Source organism: Trachypithecus francoisi, unplaced genomic scaffold (assembly GCF_009764315.1).
Source record: "Trachypithecus francoisi isolate TF-2019V2 unplaced genomic scaffold, Tfra_2.0 Lachesis_group13, whole genome shotgun sequence".
NCBI classification, from domain to species: Eukaryota; Metazoa; Chordata; class Mammalia; order Primates; family Cercopithecidae; genus Trachypithecus; species Trachypithecus francoisi.
Window position 1 is genome coordinate 28,086,096 of NW_022681458.1, and position 27,890 is coordinate 28,113,985.

The 27,890-nt window shown below is 36.2% G+C and overlaps 1 protein-coding gene across 11 annotated transcripts in view; it reads left to right on the forward strand.

The window, feature by feature from the left end:
• Window positions 1-549: 549 nt before the first annotated feature.
• IKZF2 (IKAROS family zinc finger 2) overlaps window positions 550-27,890 on the forward strand; it is a 156,867-nt gene continuing 129,526 nt past the window's right edge. For 2 of the 11 annotated variants that reach the window (XM_033230394.1, XM_033230400.1), the window contains exons 1-4: window positions 1,557-1,901; window positions 3,074-3,177; window positions 4,679-4,727; window positions 5,508-5,612. In XM_033230394.1, coding sequence (XP_033086285.1) covers window positions 4,694-4,727; window positions 5,508-5,612 — 139 coding nt within the window. In that variant the 5' untranslated portion in view covers window positions 1,557-1,901; window positions 3,074-3,177; window positions 4,679-4,693. Of the gene's footprint in view, window positions 1,177-1,556; window positions 1,902-2,608; window positions 2,750-2,903; window positions 3,178-4,678; window positions 4,728-5,507; window positions 5,613-5,646; window positions 5,850-27,890 lie in introns of those variants that run through there. The other 9 variants (XM_033230395.1, XM_033230401.1, XM_033230391.1 and 6 more) reach the window with 8 other exon arrangements.

A 27,890-nucleotide genomic window follows, 5' to 3' on the forward strand; every position in this document is an offset into this window, starting at 1 on the left:
AAATCATCATAATGTTATTGCAAGCCTGAGCCCAAATAATTTCTCTCCAACGAAAATTTGTTAATCTTGTTTGCTGTATCACACCATCTACCATTTTCTATAGTTAAACAAAAGGAGACTATCGTTATAATTGTTTAATAATACAATGTATGGCAAAAAACCTAAGAAGTAATTCATTATAAAAGCTACAGTGTCACACAAGTTATATGGTATCCATTATTTAGTGTCGATGTGAATTCCTTCCCCATATCAAAATGTAAAGACACTATCCAAAATTACCTATAGAGTGGTGCTTAAGGTACCGTTGATGATTTAATTTTCAATATATCATTTTTTTCCTCAGCAGAAAAAAAAACAAAAACCTCAACTATTTCTGGAATTCTTCAAAGGAGTAGGAGTACGGTGCCTGTCCCGACTCTTCCAGCATTGATTTTCTTCACAATCTGTGATATGGTTTCTCAGAAACACCGTTTGGCAGTCCTGATAATTTCATGTGTTTTCAAATTTCAGCCACCCAGACTACACAGTTCACTATTTTCAGCTCCTTTCATTTTCCTTTTCCCTTTAATTATACAAGTCTCTATTCCCTCTTTTCGCAAATGTGGTCAAGAAAGATACTAAATGCTACTATTTGTAGAAAGAATATGCATTTGTTTTTCTCTTGACGGTTCACCTAAGTTCTTTCCAAATAAACAAACTGTGATTGACAGTGATAGGTACTTCAAGGGTAGCAACTTTTCGGACCCTCATCCATTCCGTTGACTTTGGGGGACGTGGCACATGCCCCAGGGGAGAAAAAGCAAGTAAACACTTTAATTTTAAACTTGCGCTGTTAAAGCACTTTCAAAATAGTAGTAGTTGAGCTTCATCTCAGACGTGAATGTCTTTCTCAGTCTATTCCCCAGGACCCCTCTTATGCCGCTTCATGTCCCGGTCAATGCGGTGCGTTTTCCGAAATGGGGCCGCAGAGTTGCCGACGGAGACCAGTGGGTGGGAGGCTCCACGCACACTCCGCGACTCGGGCCGGGACGCGGCTCCCAGACTCCGCGCAGGGCGCCAAGATCGCCGCCCCGCTCCCTTCCCCCAGCCTCCCCACCAATCCCAGTTTGAAAGAAAACTTCACGCGGCCGAAATGAACGTCCCCTCACCGCTCCAAGCCTCCAGCCGGCAGAAAACGTGAGATTTATTATGACACGGGGAGGTGGGGATGGGGGTCGCCGTGGCACACTCGGAAGCGGGTTACCTGGCCCCCGTCGGGGGCGGGGTCCGCAGTCCGGGGACCAACGGGCTGGGGGCGACGCGGCCGGGCGCGCGGGTGGGCGCGAGGTAGTGCGCGCGTCGCGGAGCCTCCGGGGCAGCACTTGTCCTGTAATCGATTGCCGAGCGCGCCGAGCGGCTGAGCGCGCAGACACGCGCACACGCGCCCGCCAGCCCGCGCGCGCGCGCGCGCACACGCGCTCCCATACACACACGCACAGGCGCTCGGGCCCCGCACACACGCGCGCGCACGCACGTCCGTCCGCCCGCCCGCGCCCGGGGCTCCGCTGCCCGCCGCCCGCCGCCGCCGCCGCCGCCGCCGCCGCAGCCGCCGCCGCTGCCAGCCCGCCCTCCGCCGCGGGCGTCTGCGCGAGCCCGGCCGGCGGGGGAGATGTGCTCGGGCTCCACCGGATCGGTTTCTCGGGGTTTGACCAGCTGTCCCGGGCTAACCCTGCTCCTCGCTGAAGATGGAGGAAGTAAAAACAGGATTACCCTTAGCTACAGATCCACTGCCTTAGTTTCCACCACCAACTGCAGTGCACAAACACACGTTAGGCACAGGAAAGAAAGAAAGACAGAGGACACATTAACAGTAAACACAAACAAAAGGGTGATGGGATTATTTTACTGCATGCACTGCTGAGGTAAATCTCCGCTTGGCTTTTGCGTGGTGAAGAACAGCTCTTGTTTTATTTGTCTTCTGATTCATAGATTATATATAAATATGTGTATGATTTGCAAAGGGGGGAGTGTTTTCAAAGTTAAGTGTAATTATATAGCATCTCGTTTTGCACTGTGGTGTGATCAAATGACTTGTTGCTGTTAACCAGTAATAATAATAATAATATATAGGTATTTTTCTCTGGGAGGGATGGATTGTGGTTCTGATTAGGGTAATGATTTTTGTAAAGGACGCTCAGGGAATCGGATTGAAGATGATGTCCTCTGCCTTAATTTATCGTCCCCTCCTTGTAATCTGTTTCTGGGATGTTAATCGATTAATCAGTTCTCATCTCTATAGCTGTCATGAATTTGGACTTGTTTTGCTTTGTTTTAACTTGAATTCCAAGAAGAAAGATTGGGTAGGCTGGAATAAATTGCAGCTGTCCAGATAGAAGGTAATATCCAGATCCTGTTGGAATTAAAAAAAAAAAAAAAAAAAAACCCTGGTATGACATATGTAAAAAGGCAGCAGTTAAATCACTTTGACAGGTTCTAGTATGGGCGAAAGAGATGGAATTAAGATTTAATTTTTTTCTTTTTTGCCAAGGGCCAAAAACAGTCCTGTGAAGTTGGCCTAGGTTCCTAGCTGGGTTCTGCCTGACTGTCCCTCCCCTCTACCCGCCCCCCCTCCTTTTCTTTCAGTTTTCTTGTCTTAGCTTTTGGTCGATTCTTAAGGAACCGGTGGATCAAGTTTTTTCTCTTGTTAATCGCATTGCTATAGCACTGACTGACCTCTCTCTCTCTCTTTTTTTTTTCCTCTTTCCTGAAAGTACGTGGTGCCATTCCTGAGTGACTTTTCCTACTAGACCATCCCAAAGGGACGAGGGGGAGGGGTGGAACAAGGAGGAGGAGGAGGAGGACGAGGAGGAGGAGGAGGAGAAGGGGGGGTGTTCCTTCTCTCTCATTTCTTGGTTTTGTTTATCAGCCGATCTGTTTGCTGGATTTGGGCTTGGAATGACCCACCTGTAAAGTGCTTTTCCTTCCTCCTCCCCTTGAACTCTGCAGGGGGCTTGGCTTGGAGGGGGCAAGGGAGGGAAAGAGAGAAGGGGGAAACACAAAAAACTTCTTTCTTTCTCCCTCCGTTTATCTTCAGCCCGACATTGTCACCTCCTCTTTGAGGGTTTAGAAGAAGCTGAGATCTCCCGACAGAGCTGGAAATGGTGATGAATCTTTTTTAATCAAAGGACAATTTCTTTTGTATGTACATTTCGTTTCTCTTTCTCCTTTTTCTTCTTCTTTCTTTCCTTCTCTGAGGGTTAATAACCATTTCATTGATGGGGCAGCCTTCTTTCGCTTCTCCCTGACGTTTCTTTCTTTTTAATGTGTGTGTGTTAAATGTGTACATTTTTAAAGAGATAAGCTCATTTGTAAAATATCCGAAGAAACTGCTCCTCTTTTAAACTTTACGGATCTCTTTCTTAAAAGCCTTATGTAATCATAATTTAAAAGAATGTGATAACAGTACAGCAGGTTGAAATTTAAGTGCTATGTAGTGACTGAGTTGGGAATTTGATCTGATTATTCCATAAAAAAAGAAAGAAAAGTTTTTTTTTGGGGGGGGTAGTAAGGGAGGGTGGTGGTGAAAAAGGGGAGGGGAGGGAGAAGGGAAGTGGTTTTGGAGACAAGAAGTGAAGCTGCCTGTTTTCCAGTAAGTAATGGAGAAATTCCAGGAGCCAGGGCTAAATATACTTGGCGATCAATACAGAAATGGCTCATTGTGAATAATTTAGCTGCTGGTGCAGTGAGAGTTTTGAAACTAAAGGCAAAAAGGACCAAGGCCGAAGAGGGTAAAAAAGTAAAAATCTTCACAGGACTTGTCAATTCTTAAACTTTTTTTTCCCCCACAGAATACAGTTAGATTATTGATCTTTTCATTATGTGAATCAAAGCTAGGGGGTGTCATCTCATATGGTTTACTTTTGTTTCTGAGAATTATGTTCTGTTTTGTGTCATTTGTGCATGAGAATAATTGTGCAAAGTTTTTTTTTTTTAAGTGATTCTCTCTAGTACAACCAAAGTTTATGAAATTTTCAAAATCAGACTGTATTAAGTAGGCTTGGCATTTGTATCCAAGCATGGTCTGGCAGGAAATTAAGGTTACATTGAACAGGTGCTTACACAGAACTTGGGGTAGGCTAAAATGTCAATACAAGTCAGGGAGTTGGCCAACTGCTGTAGAAATCTTCAGGACACCGTTGGGCACTAAGTTTTTTGTTTTGTTTTGTTTTCTTATGTTTGTTTGTCCTCCCCCTCCCTATTAGAACATGATGAACCAACTTGCAACAATTGTGAATAGAGCTATCTGTATACTGGGGAAGTCCTCAAACTGCAGTGTGATTGTGGGAAGTAGCGAATGGTAAAACACTTAAGCCCCAGTTAAAGCTGACACATTTGAGGTGGACCCCTTATTTTTTCTTTAAACCCAGTAAATTTTGATTAAGACAGTCATTCTTTTTTTGCTCTAGCCCATCTCACTGCACACTTATCTTTCCTATCCTATCTCCAGCAGGAATCAGATCATTTGCAGAAAGAGTTCAGTGACTTGCAAATGAGCACATACAGTACACTGTGTATGTTTCTGGGCACAGGTTGCAGCAGCAACATGGACCAACTGCTCGGAGCTTCAAATAAGTTAAGAATTTGATGGCAGATACTGAAAGGAATCATTGTATTAAGGGTATAATCTTTTGTTTTGCAGCATTGCACTTTGACTATGGAAACAGAGGCTATTGATGGCTATATAACGTGTAAGTATTAGTTTTCATTAATTTGTTATTGGTAATAAAGTTGCCTTTGTATTACCTGTGTTTTAATTCCTGGATTATGAAACTTTATTAAGAATTCTGTACTCTTTTTTTCTATCTGTTCACAATTTCACCTTTGAATGAGTTTGAGAAAATAACAGCACTGAAGTGAAATAAGAAGGAAATATAGAAATATACTAAGTAGTATACTTAAATCAATAGTAGCTAGCAGATCAGCACTTTCCTACTTTTTATAATTTACTTTGTTGTAAGTTTAGAATAGTCCAGGTTTCATATATGTCTATTAATATGATGTGTACTAAATATTTACTTCTCTGTAACCTAATTTTTCAGACATACTATGTGAAAGAGAATTAGCTTTCCTAACTTGACATTTCTTGAACTACCTGTCTTTTCCATCCTCTCTCTCATAGCCAGCATTTTGGAAAATGCTCATTATATATTCTGTATGCTTAACAATTAAATTAGATGTTAAAAGAAAAGTTATTTCTTTCAACTGAAAGATACTTTAGAAATCAACAACTTATATATTAAGATAATGAAGTTTTGTTAATTTTTTTTATTGTGGGTTGATTATGGCTTTTCATCCTTTCATTCAACTGTATATTTCTAATGGTATTTCCTTATAGTTTTTTTAAGGGAAAAAAGTATTACCTTACAATTTGAAGGCTATGCATGCCATTGCGTGTATAAAGCAAAGTTAGTAATTACATCTTACATGACAATGAATAGAAACCAAAAGATTATATTTTGTGAAAGCAGGTGACAATGAGCTTTCACCCGAAAGGGAACACTCCAATATGGCAATTGACCTCACCTCAAGCACACCCAATGGACAGCATGCCTCACCAAGTCACATGACAAGCAGTAAGTCTTTGTTTTATGATTTTTTTTTTTTTTTTTCTATTTCTCCAGCAACAGACTTGAATTTGTTAGGTCTGTGGGGTCCTCTCACATTGTGGTATAGCTACTGTTATAGATTTTGCTAAAGAAAGAACAACACAGATTTATTCCTGTTCATTCTAGTATTATAAAACATGAGCCTGCTTACTAGTCTGAACTATCCCAAGGTGGCATTTGGGAGCTGGTGCTTACCTGTATCAGGTAAGAAAGGTTAGAATTTGCTGGTTATTGTTTTGACTTGCCAGGTTTATGACTGGATTTTTTGTTGTTGTTGGGTAAAAAATGTGGAAACGTCACTTCCAAAGGACTCTTCACAGTTAATAAATGAAATAATTTTATATTGCCTTGGTGGAAAGCTAAACTGTCAGTGATAAAATTATAGTGTTACTTGCTTTTAAAAAATGTGAAAGTTTCTTCTCCAAAGCATTGGAAATGAAGTGTAATTGAAAATTTATAGAACTCATTTATATCCATTTCTCTAACAAGGTTGAAAGTCTTTTGTTCAGAGAAGAACTGATAAAATTTGGAAAGATGTTTTGAATTTGTAGGAAAAGACAGTTTTGGGTACTATTTTTGATAAAGGGTCATTTACTGATGTAATATACATTGTTTTTGTGTAATAAGATGCAACTTACGTGCTGTCAGTGACAGAAGACAAAATACTTTCCTTTATTAAGAATATGGTTGCTTTTTTTCTTAATTACAATGTTTTATCAGTTTAGTTATCAAGTACAAGTGCTTTATTACTCTTACTCAAAAGTAATTTGAAATCTTGTTTTTATACTTTTGATTTATATTTTATTCTTATATGTTATAGAAAGGACATTGGACTTACATGTAAATATAATTAAATTTACAAGTTTTCTGTTTTGGCGATATGTGAAGGAAAGGCATTTTCTTTCCTTTCTTTCCCCCCTGAAGATTTAATAACTAAGAAAAGTGAATCATCTACTTAATTGTGAGCGTATTCAAAAATGTATTCTGACTATCCAGAGAGAGCAACTTTTTTTTTTTTTTACTTCTAACAGCTCTCGAAACTTTTAATTTATTATAAAGCTACGAGCTTAGTAATTAGTAAAGACTACTGAATTATAAGCAATTTATATAGAATACTATTGAATACATTTTGCAATTTATTACCTTTAAGTAATTTTAACTGTTGACTTGAAATTATGATTGAGTTATTTGAATTTGCTTTATTTATTTAAAAGTTGTAGTTCTTTTAAGTAATGAGCATTTCCTAAGAAAATTTAATTCTAGAAGCAGTCCTTACAATTTCTTTATCATTTAGAAAGAAAAAACTAGTAAAGTTAGTGAGTGAATGTATACTAAATTATCACGCTAATCTCATAATGAATCTTCTGCATTCTTTTTTTTGCTAGTTGATTTGATAAAAAATAAACTATGACTACAATTTAGGCAATAGAATTTTTACACTTCAATATACTAGTTATTTGGTATAATGTATTTATTTCTCACATAGCTCACACAATTTCCCAAAGAGTAAAAAGAGATTAATATGTAGTTTCTATTAGTTAGCTGTTGGCTTTAGAAACATTGCATGTATCGGGTAGGGAGTAACTGTTAATCAGAGACTCGACTGTCATCCCCTAGACACAACCACAGGAAAATGCTTGTCCATCGGTTAATTGACTGCTTTATTTGTGAATTTGATTCTGGTTTTTCAAGTACTTGCTTCAGAAAGGCAGTTCACTCATCTTTTTAAATAAACAGTGCAGAGTGTAGGCATGATCAATTTGAACAAATAAGAACTGTGCTTTTGACATTTGAGCTTTTCTCACCCAACAACAGTAAACTTATGTTTGGTAGAGAGTTTTTTAACTTACTAGCCTGTGGCAATTCCATGTTAGTACAGGTTTTGGCTAAGATGCACGTGTTTTCAGATTCTTTTCCAAAAAGTTGCAGGTTAAATATTTTGGCTCTCACTTCAGAGCTGTCTCTTGCATCCTTTATGTAGCCTCTATTTACAGTATCTAGGTTACCCACTTAGGTGTTAGATGGAGAAGATACCCATTTTTCCTCTCTGTTAGATCTAGGAGAATATCAGCATTTTAGATTGCCAAAGCAAATAGTGATAGAGAGGAACTCTTGTCTATTAATTAGTACAAGAGACCTAGAATTGGTCACTCTGATGTTTTTCTGTGACTTGGAATAATTTTTGTGTGCATCTGGCCTGTCAAATCGCTTGTGTCTGAGATCACCGGTTTTCCTAAATCCCTTTACATGCATTGTTGACTTTGTTAAATGAAAAGAACTTATTTATTTTCTGCATTTTTTAATATCTTCAAGTATACTTCCTGGAGGGTGGCTGCTTCCAAAAACAGAATTGCAATTTTGATTGAAAGTGTTAAAGCTAAAAGTAAATGTGAAAACCTTTAAGACAGTTTCTAGTAGCAGGAAGGAGAGGATGGGAATATATGTGTAAGGAGGAAAAAAAGTTATTTTTAAACAGTTAAAAAAATAAAATAAGTAAAATCTTTTTTTTTTTTTTAAATAAAACAGCTAATGCTCTGGTCAAAAAAGTATCAATAAGGCATGAGAGCTCACTTATTTTGACTTTAGGAAGGTGGTCAGTACTACTGTAAGGTCCCAGCATTTGTTTGAGCTATTTGGTAACTCTTCTAAGATGAAGGGTCTCTGTGCAACTTGCTGCCAGCTATTGTATAAAAATAATGACAGCAGCTATCATTATTTGACAGTGCTAGAATAGAGCACTGGCGACTTGGGAGAAAACTAAAAATGTTATAGTGCCTGACAGTTTTTGGTTTTGAAATTTAGCATGTAAGATAAACTTAAGAAGAAGAGATATTAGTGATTCTAACATTTTATAATGACTACTTCCTATGGTTTCGAATGAATTTTCTTAGAGAACTTTAAACTTTTTCTTCTGGAATAAGGATCTCTTTGATAAGAAGATGGGCATTGTTGCCTGAGATCGTTAGTGTACATATTGAGTCTGCTGACAATCTTCTGCGTCAGGGATGACAGTATATGCCTTGATGGCTCTTGGAAATACACAGTGTTAAGTGATTTTTAAAAATAGAATCTGGGAGTTAAGAATCTGAGACAGACATCTCAGACAGAACAATATAAAAATACTCCATATTGTATTTCGGCCCATCAGATGAAACTTACTTTGTGATTCCTTCTATTTCTTGGTTAGCTCATTTCCTATTCTTGCATAGTTGTTCAGTATCGATTTCAGACTGTTCTATACCGGCAACTGACTATTTTGAAAATTGTTTAAAGTTCAAAATTTTTAAATTAATTTCATTTTCCTTATCTATTTTTTATAATGTTTATGTATAAATTTACTTTGCAAGTAGTAACTTAAATGGGTATGAAAATACATCATGATGCAAAATTTGTTTCTATTACTTTAAAGCTCTTAAGTGGATCAACTGTACAGTCAATGCTATTTATCAGTCTGATGACCAAGTGGCATGTATGGAATCGGAAGAAGTAGTAAGTCTAGTTTTACAAGGCTCTGACCAATAATCAGGTCAGGGAATCTAGTTTATTCTTTTCAGAGTACTTCACATTAATTTTTTTCTTAGCTAGTTTCCATTTTTGGAACCTGGTGAGGCAGAAGTATATTATGATTTCTATTTTTCATATGTGGAAGTTGAGGCTTGAAGAAATCAATTTACCTCTTAGAGAACTTAGCAGAAAGATGAAGTTATCAGGATTGGGACATAAAATTGTGACATTACCTTGTGGGTAAATTAGATAACTGCTATCTCTACAATGTCACCTTCTCAGGGTGTCTGCCGTGTCCAGTACTGGCCCATATTTTTGTGACGAAAACAATATTTCAGAAATAGAAGAGTTACTATGAGGGTGGAGTGCTATCAGATAATCTTTTCAAGTGGGTGTTCTAATGCACTTTTTGAAATAGAGCTTATATTATGGGACTCACCAGCTTTCTGAGTTGTCTTCTGTAGCTTAGTTTGGCAGTCACCCTTGGTTGGATTGCTATAGGACACACCCTAATGTAACACCAGATGGGCTTGATGTAAAATCTTGTTCTGTTTTAAGTCACAGTACTTAGGTTTGTGTATATACCCAATGTACTTTACATTTAGTTCTTATTTATTAGGGAATTAAATAAAAATAGTTCTGATTTAATTTCTTTACAGGTATCAGAGATAAATGTCATAACTATGTACCAAAAAAGGAAAAAAAGGGAAAAAAAGAAAGTAAAGGATGTATAGATTTGTTGGTAATTAACAGCAAAAGTGCTGTAATTTTTTCTTTGCACCTCATTCCACTCCCAACTCCCCATCTTTTTAGGCTGCTTAGTACTGAGAATTAAAGTCTGTTTTCAAAAAACAAAACAACTTATGGCAGAAAGATTATCCTTATTGTCTCTATCTTTGTTCAAAATCTGTCTTTACCACTAGAAGTACTTTTTTAAAAAAAGGTGATATGATTGGATATATACTATTGATAGTCTTCCTATAAGCCGCAATGAATTTTCGTCTCTGGGTTCCGTGCTCTTCTCTCCTAACTTTTGATGTATTGATATATTTTGAATATTTACATATTTTTATCACATTTGGAAATATCAGTAGCAGGGTTCCAGTCCTAAAATGAGGTAGAACATGTTGTTTTTCTTCACTTTTTTTCCTTTTTATCTGTTTATGTTAAAGGTATTTATTGACCTGTTAGTATTTTCCTTTTGTGAATTAATTGAGACCCAATATATCTCTGTTTTGATATAGGTAAGGCACATTTAGGGATCATTCCCTTTATTATAAATGTTATAATCACCACTGGAACGAGAGAAGGAAGAGGGGCATCCTTTATTGAGTGCACTTAGTATATTAGATGCTTTACTTATTATTTCACTTTGTCTCCACATCAATTCTGTGAGGTAGGCATGTAATTACTCCATTTTATGATACTTAAAACTGAGGCTCAGAAGCAGTAGATTGTGAGTGGTTAAAAATATGGGCTTTGCAATTTTGCTGGCCTGGGTTAGAATTCCTATTTTGCTGTGTGACCTTGGCCATGTCACTTGACATCTTTGAGCTCCAGTTTCCTTATCTGTAGAATAGGGATAAGCAATACTTACCTCAGTGGGCTGTTGTGAGATTTCAATAAGGCAATATGTGCAAAATACTCACCACAACTTCTGGCACATGCTAAGACTCAATAAATAATCACTGCTGCTATTACTCAGAGCAGTCAAGTTACTTTTTTATGGACCTATGACTCATAAGAAAAAGGATTTGTTTTCAAATCCAAATCTATTTGAAATCTGGGTCTTTTGCTCTTTTCTGTTTGTTGCACAGGTCCAGGGAAGAAGGATAGGGATTTCTGATAATTTTGGGTAAAAACTGAAGCAGAAACCCTCCATTATTTAAAGCATCTATGAAGATTTTGGTTAGGAAAGAAATAGAGTATGTTGATATGTCAGAATTGGGGAGGGGGCTGGCACTCGATGTTCCTGAGTATAGTTTTGTGGTTTTGATTATATGTAAAGCGCATCACTGCATATTATTGGTGTTCCAGATATACCAGTCATTACAAATGACAAAAGAAAACAATTCTGGTGATAGGGTAACCTGTTCCTACAGAGAATCAATTCTTAGAGAGTCCTTATCTAAAATCTAAGCTCATTTGATGCTTCTGGTGGTACCATAAATTCTCACTTAGTGATAACTAATAAAATTGTTAGTTTAATTGTTGATTGTGCACTTTGGGGGTAGTAGTTTAGGTGTTTTAAATTTGAAGTAGGCTTAAATGCAATTATTAGTTATAAGCATTTGACATTTTGCTGTTCAATTCTAGTTGATCAATGCAATAAATATTTGTGGGATACCTCATATGTACCAGGTATTGTAAGGTGAATCCGAAGGTGAATAAACAGTATAGAGTCCTTTTCCTCCAGGAACTCATACTCTAGTGGGACAGACAGACATTAAGTAGGGCATTTTACGGTAATAAACTTAGTGTCTTGATTATTATGGGGGATGAGAGGTGATGCTCGTTTGGAAAGATTTTTTAGAGGGAGAGACTGCTTGAGCCGAGACTTATTAAATGAATAGGCCTTAGGGGAGAATTGGAAGACCTTTTCAGTAAATAACGTATCCACAATAAGAGGTGAGAAATAGCATGCAATATTCTGGGAAATACAAGCAGATTGGTATTTCTAGACTGTAAAGTTGGAGTCTAGGAATTTGAGGCAAGGAATGATTTTGGAGAGTTAATCAAGGCAGGATAATGGAACATCTTGTATGAGAGGAAACTTGGCTTTTATTTTCATGGAAGTCAATGGTTTTAACAAAGTAGGGTAGGTGACTTCAGTCTTTTGACTGACATGGATCAATTTGACTACAATGTGGGGAAAAAGATTGCGGATGGGGACCAGTCTATAGGCAGGTGTATCTTTAACAGGCTGTTTCAATGATTGAGTGAGAAGTCATGCAAGGTAGTAGTAGTGGGATAAAAAAGAAGGAGAAGGATCTAGGTAATATTTAGCAGCTTAAAGTAGACAGTACTTGGGTAGTAGAATTAAGGAGAGAACAGAGTCAAGGATGACAGCCTCTAAATTACTGGATAGATGGTGGTAGGTTCTGTCAGTGAAGATAGCAAATACTGGAGCAGGTTTCCTGGAAAAGATTTAGCTTAGTTCAATTCTGGTTTGAAGCACCTATAGGGTTCAATTTGGGAGGGGGATAGCAATTAGGCACATGGATATAGACCAAAGTATGAATTTTCCTAGTTAGAAAAAACTAATATTAGCCCATGTTTTGGTTGCTTTTCTGCCCATATTACTTTAACAGTAGTTTAATGCCATGTTTTGAAAACATTCATGTCTAAGTAATTCTCAGTATTTGATCAGTGGCCTTGTTTCCCCAATTGCCCCATTAAATCAAAATTCTATATTGAATTGTATGTACACAGGCTTTAATAAACTCTTTGCTTAATGGAATCCTTTATGCTAGTCTCAGAAGTTGAATTAATTGATGTGATTGACTCACTGATTTTTAAACAAAAAGCTCTTCAACATTTTGTGGTATATCTAATATCATAACTTCTATGTTTTTTTAAAAAAGCATAAGACTAATGTATGCCATATACTCCAGTGCCTCTGCTCTAATGCTCTGTCTTTATTCTGCAACCTGTTTCTTTATAAATTAATATGCTATTGAAAATATTACATACTTGTTACAGGTTGTTAGCTAAATACTGGTCAATTCTGCCACGTTAATAGCTGAAGAATTTCATACTCCTCACCAGAGCCTTTTTGAAGACTTTGAGATAAATATGCAGATACAATATATATTATTTTAAAATGATTTTGTATATAATTTATTTTTAAAAAATATAATATCATACCCCTTGGGATGAGGTTACCTAGATGGGAAAGTATAGCATAGATAATATATTAGTTAACATACTTATTCTAAAATATTTATTATAGAATTCCATCTTAAAAATGTAAGCACTGACTATCCAAGACACCATAGAATTCCAAATGAATGTTAATGCTAGAAACACTTCTTCTGAGACTTCCTGTATGTGGAGAGTCAGAACTCCCTAGAGAGGTATTTTTCATCTTTCGATCATTGATCCAGCAAACATTTATTAAGCACTTACTGTGTATGATGCATTGCTGGTGCTGGGGCTCAAAAAATAGGCTTGGGTGTTTTCTAGAGAAGGATGTTATCTTCAAGGGTCCAAACGAATTGATATTTTATATGAGATCGTAATAATGCTTATTACATTTAGAAGTAAATGAGTGTGATATGCTAACTATGACTTACATCCATTTTAGATTAATGAGCTGCTTATCACCTTTTATCTCCAAGAGTTTTTCAAATGTGTATGAATTTGAGGATGTACAGTGAAACAGACAGAAAGGCAACCAGCCACTGAGATAGGTTCTCACAGGCTAGCATTTCCCCACAGAATCATTTATAATGCAGGATTTGGCACTCATTTTTGCAAGTTCTGAAACTAGATTTGTGGCACACTTAGAGTAGATCTGTATCTCAAGGTTGACTGACATTAAAGAAGTTTACGAAATTGATATTTAAAATCAGAATGCCAATTCATGTTTAGATATTGATTAAAAATAAAACACACACACACACACACACACATATCCAACCAACAAACATAGGAGCTGGATCACTCTAGTTGGCTTCACCAGATCATTTTGTTCTTGTGAACTGACCTATATGGGTAATCAGTAAAGGTCATTTACTGAGCAAGGAATCTGAATAAAGGGAGTTAGTTATATAATTCAAATGTTTAATAGCATTAGACTAAGAGAGTCTAATATATTCAGCATCACAATAGAGATAGCATTGCTATTTGGATAATTATGGTGGAAATCCTTTGTCCAGTTCTTTCTCCTTTGAATGGACATGGATTTAGATTCCCTACATCAGTGTTCAACCAAAATACTTCAGAGAGTCGTTTTTTTTTCCCCCTTGGCTTCCTAGGCTAAACCCCCCATATTCAGTCTTTAACCTATATTAATACATACAATCAGGTTACGAACAGTTCTTTCTGGCCTGGGATCCATTCATTTTCTTTAATGTGATTTATATTTCTGCTTTAATTTGTAAAATGTTGATTTTATAGCCTAACTCGATGAAGACAATCTTATAATGCCCATAAAGGATACTTCCTTCAGCTACTATTGCCGTAAATTCAAACTTCCATTCACAGAAATCTCGATAGGTGATGTGGTCAGCAGTTTAAGAGTTCTTAATATCTATTTTAGATGAAGATGGAAAATAGCATTACCACCTGAGAAAGATCCTTAAGCTAGTTGTTGCTATAGAGGCACTTCCAGTTTATAGATCAGAAGGAAAAAAAACACCAAACCAGTCTCTTGAAATTATTGAAGTGATCTGACCACAGTAAATGAGATTTTATAGCAAACTGTTGTATTTCATGTTAGTTAGTAGGAAAGCTGTCTTAATTACTGAGCGTGAATTAAGTAACTTTTCAAAACATATAGATTTATTTGGGGGCCATACATTGATTATAAAGAAATTAATCAGGTGTGAATGTGAATCTTTGAGGAAAGATTTGAATCTTTGAGGAAGATTCCAGATGTGAATCTTTGAGGAAAATGGTCATGCTTCTTCATCCCTAGCATAAGCATTGTATGCATTGTAGGAGCCCTGTAAATATTTGTTGAATGAAGGAACTACTTAAGATTAGCATATTACATATGTCTATTTCAATAATATGCTTCTGACCTACTTGAAAAAAAATCTGGAAACTTGATTTCTTAGTTGTTGAAATAATCCAAAATCCTAATTTACTTGTGATTTTTTTCTGTTTGAAAATGTGTTATTTTTATAATGTCTCATTCTGAAAAAGATTTTGTAATCTTCAAATTGGTCCCAAAAGCTGATCTCTAAGTTTCTAAACAGCTTTTATGTTTTCTGATTCTATACAACCATGTTTAGTGGAATCCACATTAATGTTAATGTAGATGTTTCCATGATACCACCATCATCATCTTCATTACTACTATTAATATCTTGATATAGCACATTTAAGGTTACAGATTTAATTCCATACACTTGTAATTTTAAAGCCAGTTCTCTATCACTTATTTAAACTGTTTTTAGTAGCATATACAAGATGGAATGCTTCAATTAGCTTTTCTTATGCACTCCAGATATTTTGATGAGTGTATAATTAATCAGTGTGAAGTCACGTTCTAATGAATTAACATTCTGGGTGTCTACACTTTTGACGTTTTTGTCATTGCTCTCATTATCATTGAAGCTGTAGTTCTCCTTACACTTGTCTATGTCAGCTCTACCTACTTCTTACTAAGACATCAACATGCAGGGCTTGATCATATTTTGAAGTGCTAGGGTACTATGTTGCTCTGTTTTCAGTTGAATTAACAATGAGAATTTCTGGTTGAGTTCTAAAGAGGCTTAATTTCTTCTGCAAGTATATAAAACATTTTCTTTTATGGCCATTTTCATCAATGTCCTTGTTTTGTTTAAAAATACACATTTTAACAAGTAATATTTACATATGGAAATATCTTATCGGTCTTCTAATCAGAGTTATGCCAATATACTTATTATTCAGATGGTCTGAAGTAGATCACTTTATTTTCAATACATCTGTTGCTTTTTAGACTGAAAAGTGGCATTTCTATAGTTTTTAGGGCTGAGGATGTATGTTTAATTCCTGATTGTAAAAGGTCTGTCTCTTTCTGTTGGAAATGTTTGTTCAGATCACCCATATATCATCTAAAGCTTGAAAACTGAGCTATTCAATAATTTTTAGGTACTAAAAATAGGCAGTACCTAATCATTTCTGTGTACTGCTTTAAAATGACTTACACCTTAAAAACATGGACTCGAATGTAGTATTTGGAAATATAAAATGACTTCTATTACATTATTACATTTTTGAAAACTACTTGAAAGCAGCAATAGATTGTGACTGGACATAACTGAGAACTATAAAAATAAGTATGAGATTTTTCTGTAAGTCTGCTGTTTGTAAGTTCTCAAAGCATGAATTTACACACTGCCATCTGTCTGAATTATGACACATTAATGACCTAATGATAGTTTTAGGTTTAATTTTTTTTGGAAATAAAAACAAACAAAAAGAAACACCCCTGTACCGCAACAAAACACAATTTAAAATAAATTATTTTTACATAAATAATCACAGTAATGCTGTTTGCATAAATTTTGGGGGATACATTTGCATAGTTTTAGTTGGTCTTACATTTTGAGTGTAATACTTGTAACAAATTTGAAAAGATTTTTTTTTTCAGCCAGAGAAGCTGTAGTTAACTAGACAATTGATTTCATATAACTCTATGTATATGATAATGCCATTTATGTTTTTAAAAGCATATGTGTGCATGTGTATGCATGTGAATGTGAAAGCAAAGAATAAGAACAAGAAGGAAACGTCAAAACTTGATATAGTTTACTTTGGAATATAGGAGGGTAAACAGGGTATTTTATATTTTATTCTAAATAGTTCTACATTCTTTAAGTCTCTTACAAAAAATAAATTCATATGTTATTTGTGTAATTTAAAGAAAAGACAAATGAATTCAGTCAGCCATCCTCTAAAAGAAAGTGTGGAGCCAGAAAACTGAGAGTGGCTCTGATTACATCCATTTAACTTTGAAATTTCAGTGAAATTATAGACTCATAAAAATGATCAGCTGTCATCAATGATAAATACTGAAATCGGGCATTTTCATGTACAAATGCTATCTTCAGATTTATTGAATACTATCTTACTATAGATTTACTCAAAATATAAGGTATTTTCTTTTTCTTTCTTTCTTTTTTTTGAGACAGTGTCTTGCTCTGTCACCCAGGCTGGAGTGCAGTGGTGTGATCTGGGCTCACTGCAACCCCTGCCTCCCAGGTTCAAGTGAATCTCGTGCCTCAGTCTCCTGAGTAGCTGGGATTACAGGTGCCCATCACCATGTGCAGCTAATTTAAAAATTTTTTTAGTGTAGACAGGGTTTCACCAAGTTGGTCAGACTGGCCTCAAACTCTTGACCTCGGGCTATCCACCCGCCTCAGCCTCCCAAAGTGCTGGGATTACAGGTGTGAGCCACTGCACCCAGCTCTTTCTTTTCTTTTTTCTTTCTTTCTTTTTTTTTTTTGAAATGGAGTCTCTCTCCATTGCCCAGGCTGGAGTGCAGTGGCGCGATCTGGCTCACTGCAACCTCCGCCTCCCGGTTTCAAGCGATCCTCCTGCCTCAGCCTCCTGAGTAGCCAGGATTACAGGTGCACCACCACGCCCGACTAATTTTTTTTTTTTTTTTAATGCATTTTTAGTAGAGATGGGGTTTCACCATGTTGGTCAGTCTGGTCTCGTACTCCTGAGCTTGTGAGCCACTGTGCCCGGCATACTTTACTTTTCGTTTCATTTTGTTTCTCTTATCCTTTCTTCTCTCTCTCTCTTTTCTTTCTCTTTCTCCTTTCCTTTCCTTTTTTCCTTTTTCTTTCCTTTTCCTTTCCTGAGATGGGGTTTCATTCTTTTGTTCAGGCTGGAGTGCAGTGTCACGATTATAGCTCAGTGCAGCCTGGAACTCCTGGGTTCAAGCAATCTTTTCAAGTATCTGGGGCTACAGGTGCATGCCACCATGCCCAGCTAATTTTTAACACTTTTTTTTAGAGTCAGGGTTTCACTCTCTCATTGTGTTGTCCAGGCTGGTCTTGAACTCTTGGCCTCAAGTGATCCTGCAGCCTCAGCCTCCTGAGTAGCTGAGTTTACAGGTGTGAGCCACCACACTTGGCTAGGTTGTTTCCAGTAGACTTTCCAAATGTTACATACTCTGAATTGTTTTATGAGTAATATTCATTCCTAGCATGAAATGTCATACACTAAATAATGTACATATAAATATTAAAATGACATATCAATATTAAGGAAACATTGTGGCATCTGACGGCAAAAGAAATCTGAGTAGAATGAGTTAAAACATAGAATTTCAATTCTGTCTTGTATGTAACAAACAAGTTTACTTTTAAAAAAGAGCCTTGCGGCTGGGCGCGGTGGCTCAAGCCTGTAATCCCAGCACTTTGGGAGGCCGAGACGGGCGGATCATGAGGTCAGGAGATCGAGACCATCCTGGCTAACACGGTGAAACCCCGTCTCTACTAAAAAATACAAAAATCTAGCCGGGCGAGATGGCGGGCGCCTGTAATCCCAGCTACTCGGGAGGCTGAGGCAGGAGAATGGTGTAAACCCGGGAGGCGGAGCTTGCAGTGAGCTGAGATCCGGCCACTGCACTCCAGCCCGAGCGACAGAGCGAGACTCCGTCTCAAAAAAAAGAAAAAAAGAGCCTTAGTCTGTTTTTCTTATTCATCAATTTAAAATTCCATTGAATGTTGCTAATTTTTTACATTAAAACTATTAAAGAGAAACTATTTTTAGCAAGACAACTTTGGTATGTTGCTAATGGAGGTAGAACCTGTGGAGATAACTTAAGGCCTATAAAAGAAAGAGCAGAGCTGTGAAGTATAGAGAGCACAGAAGAAAGCTGGAGCCAGAAGAAAGAATATAAGCATAACAGATTCAAAAGTGGAGGACAAGCCACAGACTCCACTTGAGTTAGTAGATCCGCTGGAGAGAGCAATAAAGCAAATGAAAAATAGCATCTTTTCCTCCCCTTTTGCTTTCTTCACAAAGAAATAAATAAAGATAAATCAGAATTTAGAAGTGAATCAAGGAACCTGCCTGCTTAAGCGATGAGGAATGTGGCAATAAGATTAGAATGGTTTCTGGTAGAAGCTAAATGAATAAGCATTTAGATTCAGTAGAAAGAAGCATACTTCTTCAGATATTTGAAAGCCAGGGAATTGGAGATGGGGGTAGATTGGTTAAAAGAACTGTGTCCTAAGGGATTGATTCTAGAACAATTAGCCAATTAAAGCAGGATAAAAGTTAGTGGTGCCTAGTTATTAAGTTATATTAGTTATAAACCAGTGCTATTACCAGTGGCCATCTTGGACTAATCTATTGCTTTTATCTTTTGCAAAAATGATTGTGTACTATACTGTGTGTGTGAGAGATATCCTAACTGGTCATATTCCTGAATTATCACGGATGCGGTAAACTTCGATCTTGCCCCTCAGTTGTCTTTTTACTTTAGTGGGAAAGGAGATTGGTAGGGTGTTAGGGAGACTGCAAGGCTGCCAGAAAGAACTTTCTGTGCCTTTTTTTTTTGCCCCTCTTGGGAGGTGGCAATGAAGAAGGAACTTGATATTGAGCAGATGAGATGGGGTTTTGCATCCAGTTTTTGTCCTCTGATCTCTGGTTTTTCCATTTTCCTCTTGAAGTGTCTAAGACACAGGCACTCAGGGTTCCAGAAGACTTTCTTGAGATCATACTCTGTTAGAGATTTAGAAGGCTCAGATTGGCTTTTACCCATTGAGACATTTTTAAAAAATTAATCTGTTTTAATACTGTAGTAAAAATTTATCAGATGTGAGATAAACTTTACATGTGTTTCATTGTTGAAGAAAAGGTTTACTAAGCCCATAAATAATAATAACAATAATAAAAAGATCAGAGTATATATTTAACTTGCTTAAAAAAAAACAAATTTTAAGTCTATTAAGAATACCATTTTATTTGTAAGGTACTTTTTTCAAAATGCTTTGACATCTAGCATAGTATGTGCTGATCAAAACTTGAGCTTAACATTTATGCAACCAGTGTCAGAGGAATCTACTCTTTTTGATAGCGCTTAGCATTTTATTACTGGAAAATAGTAAACATTTATTTATTTATTTATTTATTTATTTTTGAGACGGAGTCTATCTTTGTCACCCAGGCTGGAGTGCGGTGGCACGGTCTCGGCTCCACTGCAACATCTGCCTCCCGAGTAGCTGAGATGACAGGCACCTGCCACCATGCCCAGCAAATGTTTGTGTTTTTAGTAGAGACTGGGTTTTACCATGTTGGTCAGGCTAGTCTTGAACTTCTGACCTCAAGTAATCTGCCTACCTCAGCCTCCCAAACTGCCGGGATTACAGGCGTGAGCCACCGTGCCTGGCCAATAAACATGTTTTTAAAAATTGCAGAATTGAGCAAGTTTTCCTGTTTCTCTCCCTCTGTGGTATATAAAGAAGTGGGACCTAATATGTCCCACTAATATGTGGTATATAAAGAAGTGGGACCTAATATGTCAAATATATGGCCCCTAGACAGATATTTCATCTCTTGGAATCTCAGTTTTATTTGTAAAAAGGGGGTATTGCTCTCTGTCAGAGGAGTGGTAAGCATTAGAGACAATATATTTAAAGCTTCCAGAACAGTGACTGGCTCATGGTAACTTAGCCAGAATGATAGCTCCTATTTTATTGTTAGATAAAAGAATATGAGAAAAAAGTTGAATTGCATAATAACTAAGAGACAGATCCCACAAACATATATCAAATAGTCTTCTAGGAAGGACATGCTTTTAGTCTGCTTTTAATCAACAATAATTTTAAAAATTAGTCCAAACCATTGCATGGAACACAATATATCTGGATCACTTACTGAATATTTCTGCTTTTCATCTGTTTGAGTGCTGTCAGGTAGACAGACTCAGAGTTTTTGTTTGAAAAGAAATGTGTATGCAATATGAGACTATTAATTCTGTTGTATTCAAATCAATTATTGAAGAAATAAAAGTAAAATTACCTAATTAAAGTGAATCACACAGAAACCTACTCTGTTTGTGAGGGGTATAATTGAAATGGTAATTAAGTGGTAGTAATGCATTTTATTTGAGGATGGCAATTCAGAAGATGTGTTTTCTGGCAGGTCTTGGCTGCATGGTGTACCTCCCCAGGTGACCTTGTCCAGAGTGAGTTTTTAGGATGGACTTATTTACTTGTATACTAGATGTGTTGGCGAATGAACTCCTAGTATAGCTCTGAAATTTTATGAATTTCCATACTTATGTTGCTATATGTTATATTAAATTCATGTCTCTGTTGCATATCTGGAATTCTCAGAACCACATATACATACCCCAGCAGTGTTCTTTTTTTCCTCTTATCTTGTGTAGAATCAAGGATAAAACAGAATATTCAGTTTAAAAGGATTTCACATTAGAGTATACATAAACAGACATTTTCATGAGTGAAGTTTCACCTTTTTTGCATCAGAGTTACTATTGTCATAGGCACAGGACAGTCGATCCCTAATTCCAAATGATATATATATATATATATTTTATTAAATTATATATATATTTTATTAAATTATATATATATATTTTATTAAATTATATATATATATATATTTTATTAAATATATATATATATATATATAATCCAAGAGTCCCTTCTCTAAAAGTTTGGATGCCTTTATCACTTCCTGTCCTTTTTATCATTACTTAATTTCTTGAGTACATCTTATCTCCTCTGTGTGACTGGAAACTCCTTGAGGGCAGGGAAAATGACTTTGTAATCTCTGCAGCCTCAGGGTAGCAGACAGAATATGACTTTTAGCACCTAACCAACTGGGATAGTATCTTGCCTGTGCTGTGTTTTAGTTTCCATGACCTCATTTGTAAAATAGGGAGAGTTAGTGCTTGTCTCTTGGAGTTGTTATGAGGGTTAATAAACTTAGTAAAGCTTTTATCACAGGGCCTCATACATTTTAAGAAATAATTTAAGAAATATTCATTTATCTTTTCCACAGAAGCTGACACAGTGCTTTGTACATAGTAGTCTCTCAATTAAGAAGATTGGTTGTTTATTTTAAAATATATTATGAGTTAATATCCCTACGTGTTGGTTTTCTGATTGACTGAATGCGTTAGAGACATCTCTCAGTTATTCCAGGCATTATTATTCAGATTAACCCCATAGGTTACTTTAGTTATGCTATCTGTGTTGAGGATACCAGAGACCAAATCACTCAGCTAGTCTTACCCAGAAGGCAGTTTTAAAATAAATGTACTAACGTTGGCTCTAGCATAGACAACTTTTAACTCTCTTCTCAATACTCATTCAAGCAGAATACTACATTGGACTAAAAGCTGCTCAAGTACATGGCTTCAAAATCTTCACATGGCTTCAAAATATACATCTTTTCAGCCAGTGTCACTCTAAAATTTAGAGATAGATTTTATAAAACACTTTAAGGGATACCTAGAGATTCTTGAAATGTATATACAAGCAGGTCAGAGGTATTACTGGACAATCTGAAAGATACAATTTAAAAGTTATTGTTACTATTATTATTTTGAGTCATGAATATTTCTGATCTTCATGATCCAAATCTTTCAAGTCATAAATCACTCATTTAGTAGACATACATGAAAATGGCATGTAATTCTAATGTTGTTTTCAATAAACTTTTATCCAGTAGCTAAATTCCAAAGATTATTTAGAATCCTGTGAATCAAATGACTCTTCCTTAAAACTGTTAAGACAGTTCTGTTTATGCCAGATTGTGAGCCAGACCTCCATTTTCTTAGAGCAGTTGTGATAATTATCACATTTGTCTGTGATTATTGTAACAGTACCTGGGTTCGTATACACAGTCTTTACAAAAGACATTTCCCCCAGTTTTATCCCAACGTTTACATTCCCCCTCAGTTTAATTCTTACTAGAAATATTTGCTTAAATATGTCCAAGCGATCTGTTACATGAGCAATCATTATCTAGTTTTGCAAGCATTTGTTTGTAATCATTCCTATAGCTGCAAGAAATAAGGCAGTATATTTAATAACTTGAAGAATACTATGTATTCTCTTTGTTTATATTGTAAGAGATCATCTTCTTAAGAAGTAGTCTTTTATTGTCTTTCACTGTTTTTTTTTTTTTTTCCTTTAACATTACAACAAAATTTTGTGTTATTTGGAAGCTCATGAAATATAATTTGCTTTGCATATGGTTCTGTGAATTAAGACCATAATATCTAACTGGCATATATACGAAAACAGTGTACTTAATCTGAACTGAACTGAAAATTCAAGCTCATATCGATATATCTTTAGTAGCAATTTAATGATAATCAAGTCATATGCATTTATGTGCCAAAAAGAACTGTTTGTGGTAATCAATCTGTAATTTTCTGTTTGACATTTTTTTCCTTTGAATTACTGTAAAACACTTCAGCTACTAGTAAGATTATTTTAAATCACAATTAAAATTGATTTTTCCCTACTTGGGTGGGTCTTAAGGATGGTGGGGAACTTCAGTGCTTCCCCACTGCTTCCTTTTCAAGTGTGAAGTTTATGAATATTTTGGATCTTACTGTGTTCTCAGGATCACGTCTCTAGGTAGGCACAGCTTTGATGATTAATGTCTATTAATTGTGTTTATCAGTTTATAACAAAGCATTTATTGCTCTAAAATGCTCTCATGCTTTGGTATTTTGACTTCTTTCCTGCCTGTCAGAGACCCTAGCTTAGTGATTAGTATTTGTTTCTGAGTTTCTGTTTTTACCACATGTTTTTATTTTCTAGATTACTGACTACTGAGGTAAAGGAAATGATCCAGTTAGAGGATATCAGAAAACTAGAAACTTTTGATAGAACAGTAAGATCTAGTGTCCCTATCTAAAGAGAAGAAATAGAGAAGTTGTGGCTTCATTAGAAGTCTCAATAGAAGCTATTGATTATAGTCAATAGCTGCCAATTATTCAGTGATCAGAAAACATCTGGTGCTCACCTTCATCTGTTTGCAGCCCGTATATCTCTATGTACAGGTCCTCTTCTCTCTTTTTCAGTTTATTTCTTTAGATACTATAGAGCTTTGATGACTTTCAACTCTGCATCTAGCACTGTTTCTTTCCTCAAAGGAAATCCCACATCCAGTCTATCAGAAATCCTTGGCTCCGCTTCTGAAATACATCCTGAATTTAAACAATTCTCACCAGGCCCGCTACTGTAACTTTAGTCTATCATCATTTCCTAGTACCTTAAGCCTAAAATGTTGCAACAGTTTAACCAGTCTTCCTGCCTCCATTCTTGCTTCTCTGTAGTTTGTTTTCCACACAATAGACAGAGCCTGACTTTCTAAAACCCAAATCAGATTATAACAATTCATTGCTTTAAACACAAAAGCTTTCCATTGAAACTAGAATACAACTGAAACTCCTTTCCAAAGTCTGTAAGGTCCTAAAGGCTGTGGCCCTGCCTCCATCTCTGACTTCCTCTTCTCTATTCTTTCCCTGTTCACTGAACTTTTAATACTTCTTCCCTTTTTCTTTTCCCGGACATGGCAAGTTCATTCCTGCCTAGGGAGCTTTGTACTTGCTGTTTCTTTGGTTTGGGACACGTTTTCTTCCTGGTTTTGCATGAAAGCCTCCTTCTTTTCTTATTTCCATTTAACTGTCGCCTCCCTGGCGAGGCTTTGCCTGAGCATCCTAGATAAATAAGCCCCTCTCCAGGCGTTCTGTGACATTATCCTGTTTTATTTTCTTTATTATACTTAATAGTATCTGAATGTATTTAATTTATGTATTTATCTCTTCTCCCAACACACACTTGAGGAACATTTGGCTTGTTCATTCATGTAATAGGGCCAGGAATGTAGTAGACAATAAGTGTGGACTCACAAATGAACTGATTTCTTGTTCTTTCCCTTCCATAAACAGAATTCTCTGTGTGTGTCTGTAAAGCAAATAAAGTATTTTACACTGTAGCATTCATTCTAAACCCTCTATTTTAGAAATCTGTACATTGAGGTGTAAGTCACATGGGGAGAGAGTAGTACAACAATGATTAAAAAACCTTATCTTGGCCAGGTACGGTGACTCACGACTGTTATCCCAGCACTTTGGTAGGCTGAGACGGGTGGATCACCTGAGGTCAGAAGTTTGAGACCAGCCTGACCAAAATGGGGAAACCCTGTCTCTACTAAAAATACAGAAAAAAAAAAAAAAAAAAAAAATTAGTGGGGTGTGGTGGCCTGCGCTTGTAATCCCAGCTACTCTGGAGGCTGAGGCAGAATAGTTTGAACTTGGGAGGCGGAGGTTGCAGTGAGCTGAGATCACACCACTGCACTCCATCCTGGGTGACAGAGCGAGACTCTGTCACAACAACAACAACAACAACAACAACAACAATAACAACAGCAACACCACCACCTTATCTTCTGGCTCTTGGCTTGGTGTTCTTTGCTTTACATGATACACTCTTATGTTTTGGGGTGAGGCCCTGTAGAAGTAGTTAAGAATACTGACTTTCATATTATATAGACCTGGTTTGGAGTCCTGGCTGTGCACCCTACTTTTGGGTTAAGCCATAAGGGATTACTGATACTCCATTGTTTTTCAACCTAATAGCTATGTGACCTTAGGGATCTTCCTTAGATTTCCTAAATTTAGTTCCTTCAGCTGTAAAATTGTATGATAATAATACTTGCCTTAAGGTTTGAAGAAATAAATGCAACAATTGCATAGAGCACTTAGCTCATTTTTTGGCACATTTGCTGTTGTCATTTATAGACTGTAAATATTTGCATATAGCTTTTTAGTATTTATTAGATAAGGCTTCTAGGGTTTGAAAATTAATGAATACCAACCCCATTCTAAAGTTACCACTAGCATTCTAGGAAATACTTTTTTTTTGCCTTTTTTTAAGATTTAGAATATCCTTTTTTATTAAACAGACAAACAAAACAAGTTTGCATCCTCACATTTCACCATTTCACAAATTTATTGTGGTATTTCACAAATCTATTTTATTTTATAATGGTAACTTTATTTAGCTTTTTCTATTTGCTTTTATATTATACTTAATAGTATTTTAATTATTATGGTTGATCATCATGGTAATTTAATAGCCTCTTAGGAAGGGAAATGCTTTATAAAAACAATCAAATCTCATTTCTTTAGTTCCTAGGATATTTTGGAAATACATGTATTCTTAAGTTAGTTAATTGAGTGGAAAAATTGCATGTTATAATTCTTTAGAAAAGAATGTTGACATATCTAACCAAAAACTTTGAAGATAGATTAGGACCTAAAGAGAAAATGCAAACAAGTGTGTTATTGATTTCAAATTACTTTTATTTGGGTTGGATTAGCTATCTTTATGCTAGGACTATTTGTGTGTAATATAGCTCAAATAAGGTGTTCAGAATGGGATTAACTATCTGGAAGGAAGTGGTGTTATTTACACTACTACAGCTGGAAAATATGACAATTACAAACTTAATTGATCCATACTGTTTCACATCATTATTCAATGATTAAGGACTGCTAGGCGAAACTGACATAATGGGGTTTTCTTTTTGGAAAATAGTATCTTAGTTGTATTGGTATTCCACTGGATATGTAGTAAAAATGCTATTTACTGAGGACATCCTTAGGATTTAGAAAGAGAACTATGTAGTTTTATAGTTACAGAGATTCTGGTGCTGATTTGGGAAGAGGTTTGAAATTAGGATGTAAAGTCAGAATAGCATGACCTCAACTAATGTACTGTTTGCCCTTGACCCCTTCTCCACAACCTGCCACTAATGAAAGGTCTTTGATAAGTGTAACTGCCTTATACCCATTTTATTTACAGTTTTCATAGCTAATGAATAATAAGAAAAGTCCACCAGGACCTGATTGTTTACCTCTCTAATAGCAATTTACAAATGGTGTATGCTGTGGCTGTTACAAACCATGTCCTATAATAGCATTTGATGTAAGTAGCTGCTCACCATTCGGTATTGTGGTTGGAGCTGGAGAAGTAGAAAATTGGTCATTTCCCGGCAGATAGCAGTAAGTTTCAATTCAGTCAGAATGCTGTATGGGCTGTGATAGGTTTATAATTATTACCCAAAGATTGATGGGTTTTTGGTGAGTGTAAATTTGTGCAGCAGTAATCCATTAAGAAATCAATAATCATTCCATTCTGATGTGTAGTTCTTATTCACTGTTATAAATGTGTACCATGAGCTGAAACCAATGTGTTTGCTTTGTTTTTTGAAATTGTAGTTGACAGTATTGGAAATGAGGAAATTATTATAATATTTTTTCTTCAATCAAATTTTTCTTTGTGTTCCCTTGTACCATATGACATACCTATTGCAAGTCTGCATATTTTCTTTTAAAATTTTTATTTAGAACTATTTCTAATGTTTCTATCTCCTTTGTACCATCATTTACTTTGTTGTTTAATAATGACAAATTATTTATAAGCTTAAGGTAAAGTACCTCAGTGTTTCTCTAGTCTCGAGGTGATTTATACCAACTCTATACGGTCAGGAAAGTAGGAAATTCTTCCCTTGTAAATACAATTTTAACCCTAAAACTATAATCTCATAAAAATACAAATCTATTGTTTATTTATTACTGGTATCTGCTAGAATGCCCTTGTGGGAAGTTAGGATTAAAGCAGCATTGACCCTCCTCTCAAAGGAGCTTAGATTTTAAAGAAAGAAAGGCAGAAATTAACACACATAACATAAGGATGTGAAGAAATGGGAAAAGTGGTAGGGGAAATGTCAACCCTGAAACCATCCATTACGTAAGTTCCGAACTGGAACTTTGGTGTTATGGCATGATAGTGCTAGGGATGATGGGGTGTGGGTGGTAAACTTCATCCCACAGGGGATGTGGCCAGCATTACAAATTTCTGACATAGTGTGGGGCTAAAGAGCAGTCTAAATAGAGATTCTAGATAAAAATGATATAGGAACATAGTATAAAGTTAAAACAGTGGAGAAAGATATAAAATGAAAAAAGCTCCACCACTCAAGTAACCCTAGTCCTCAGTTTCCTGTGCTACCAAT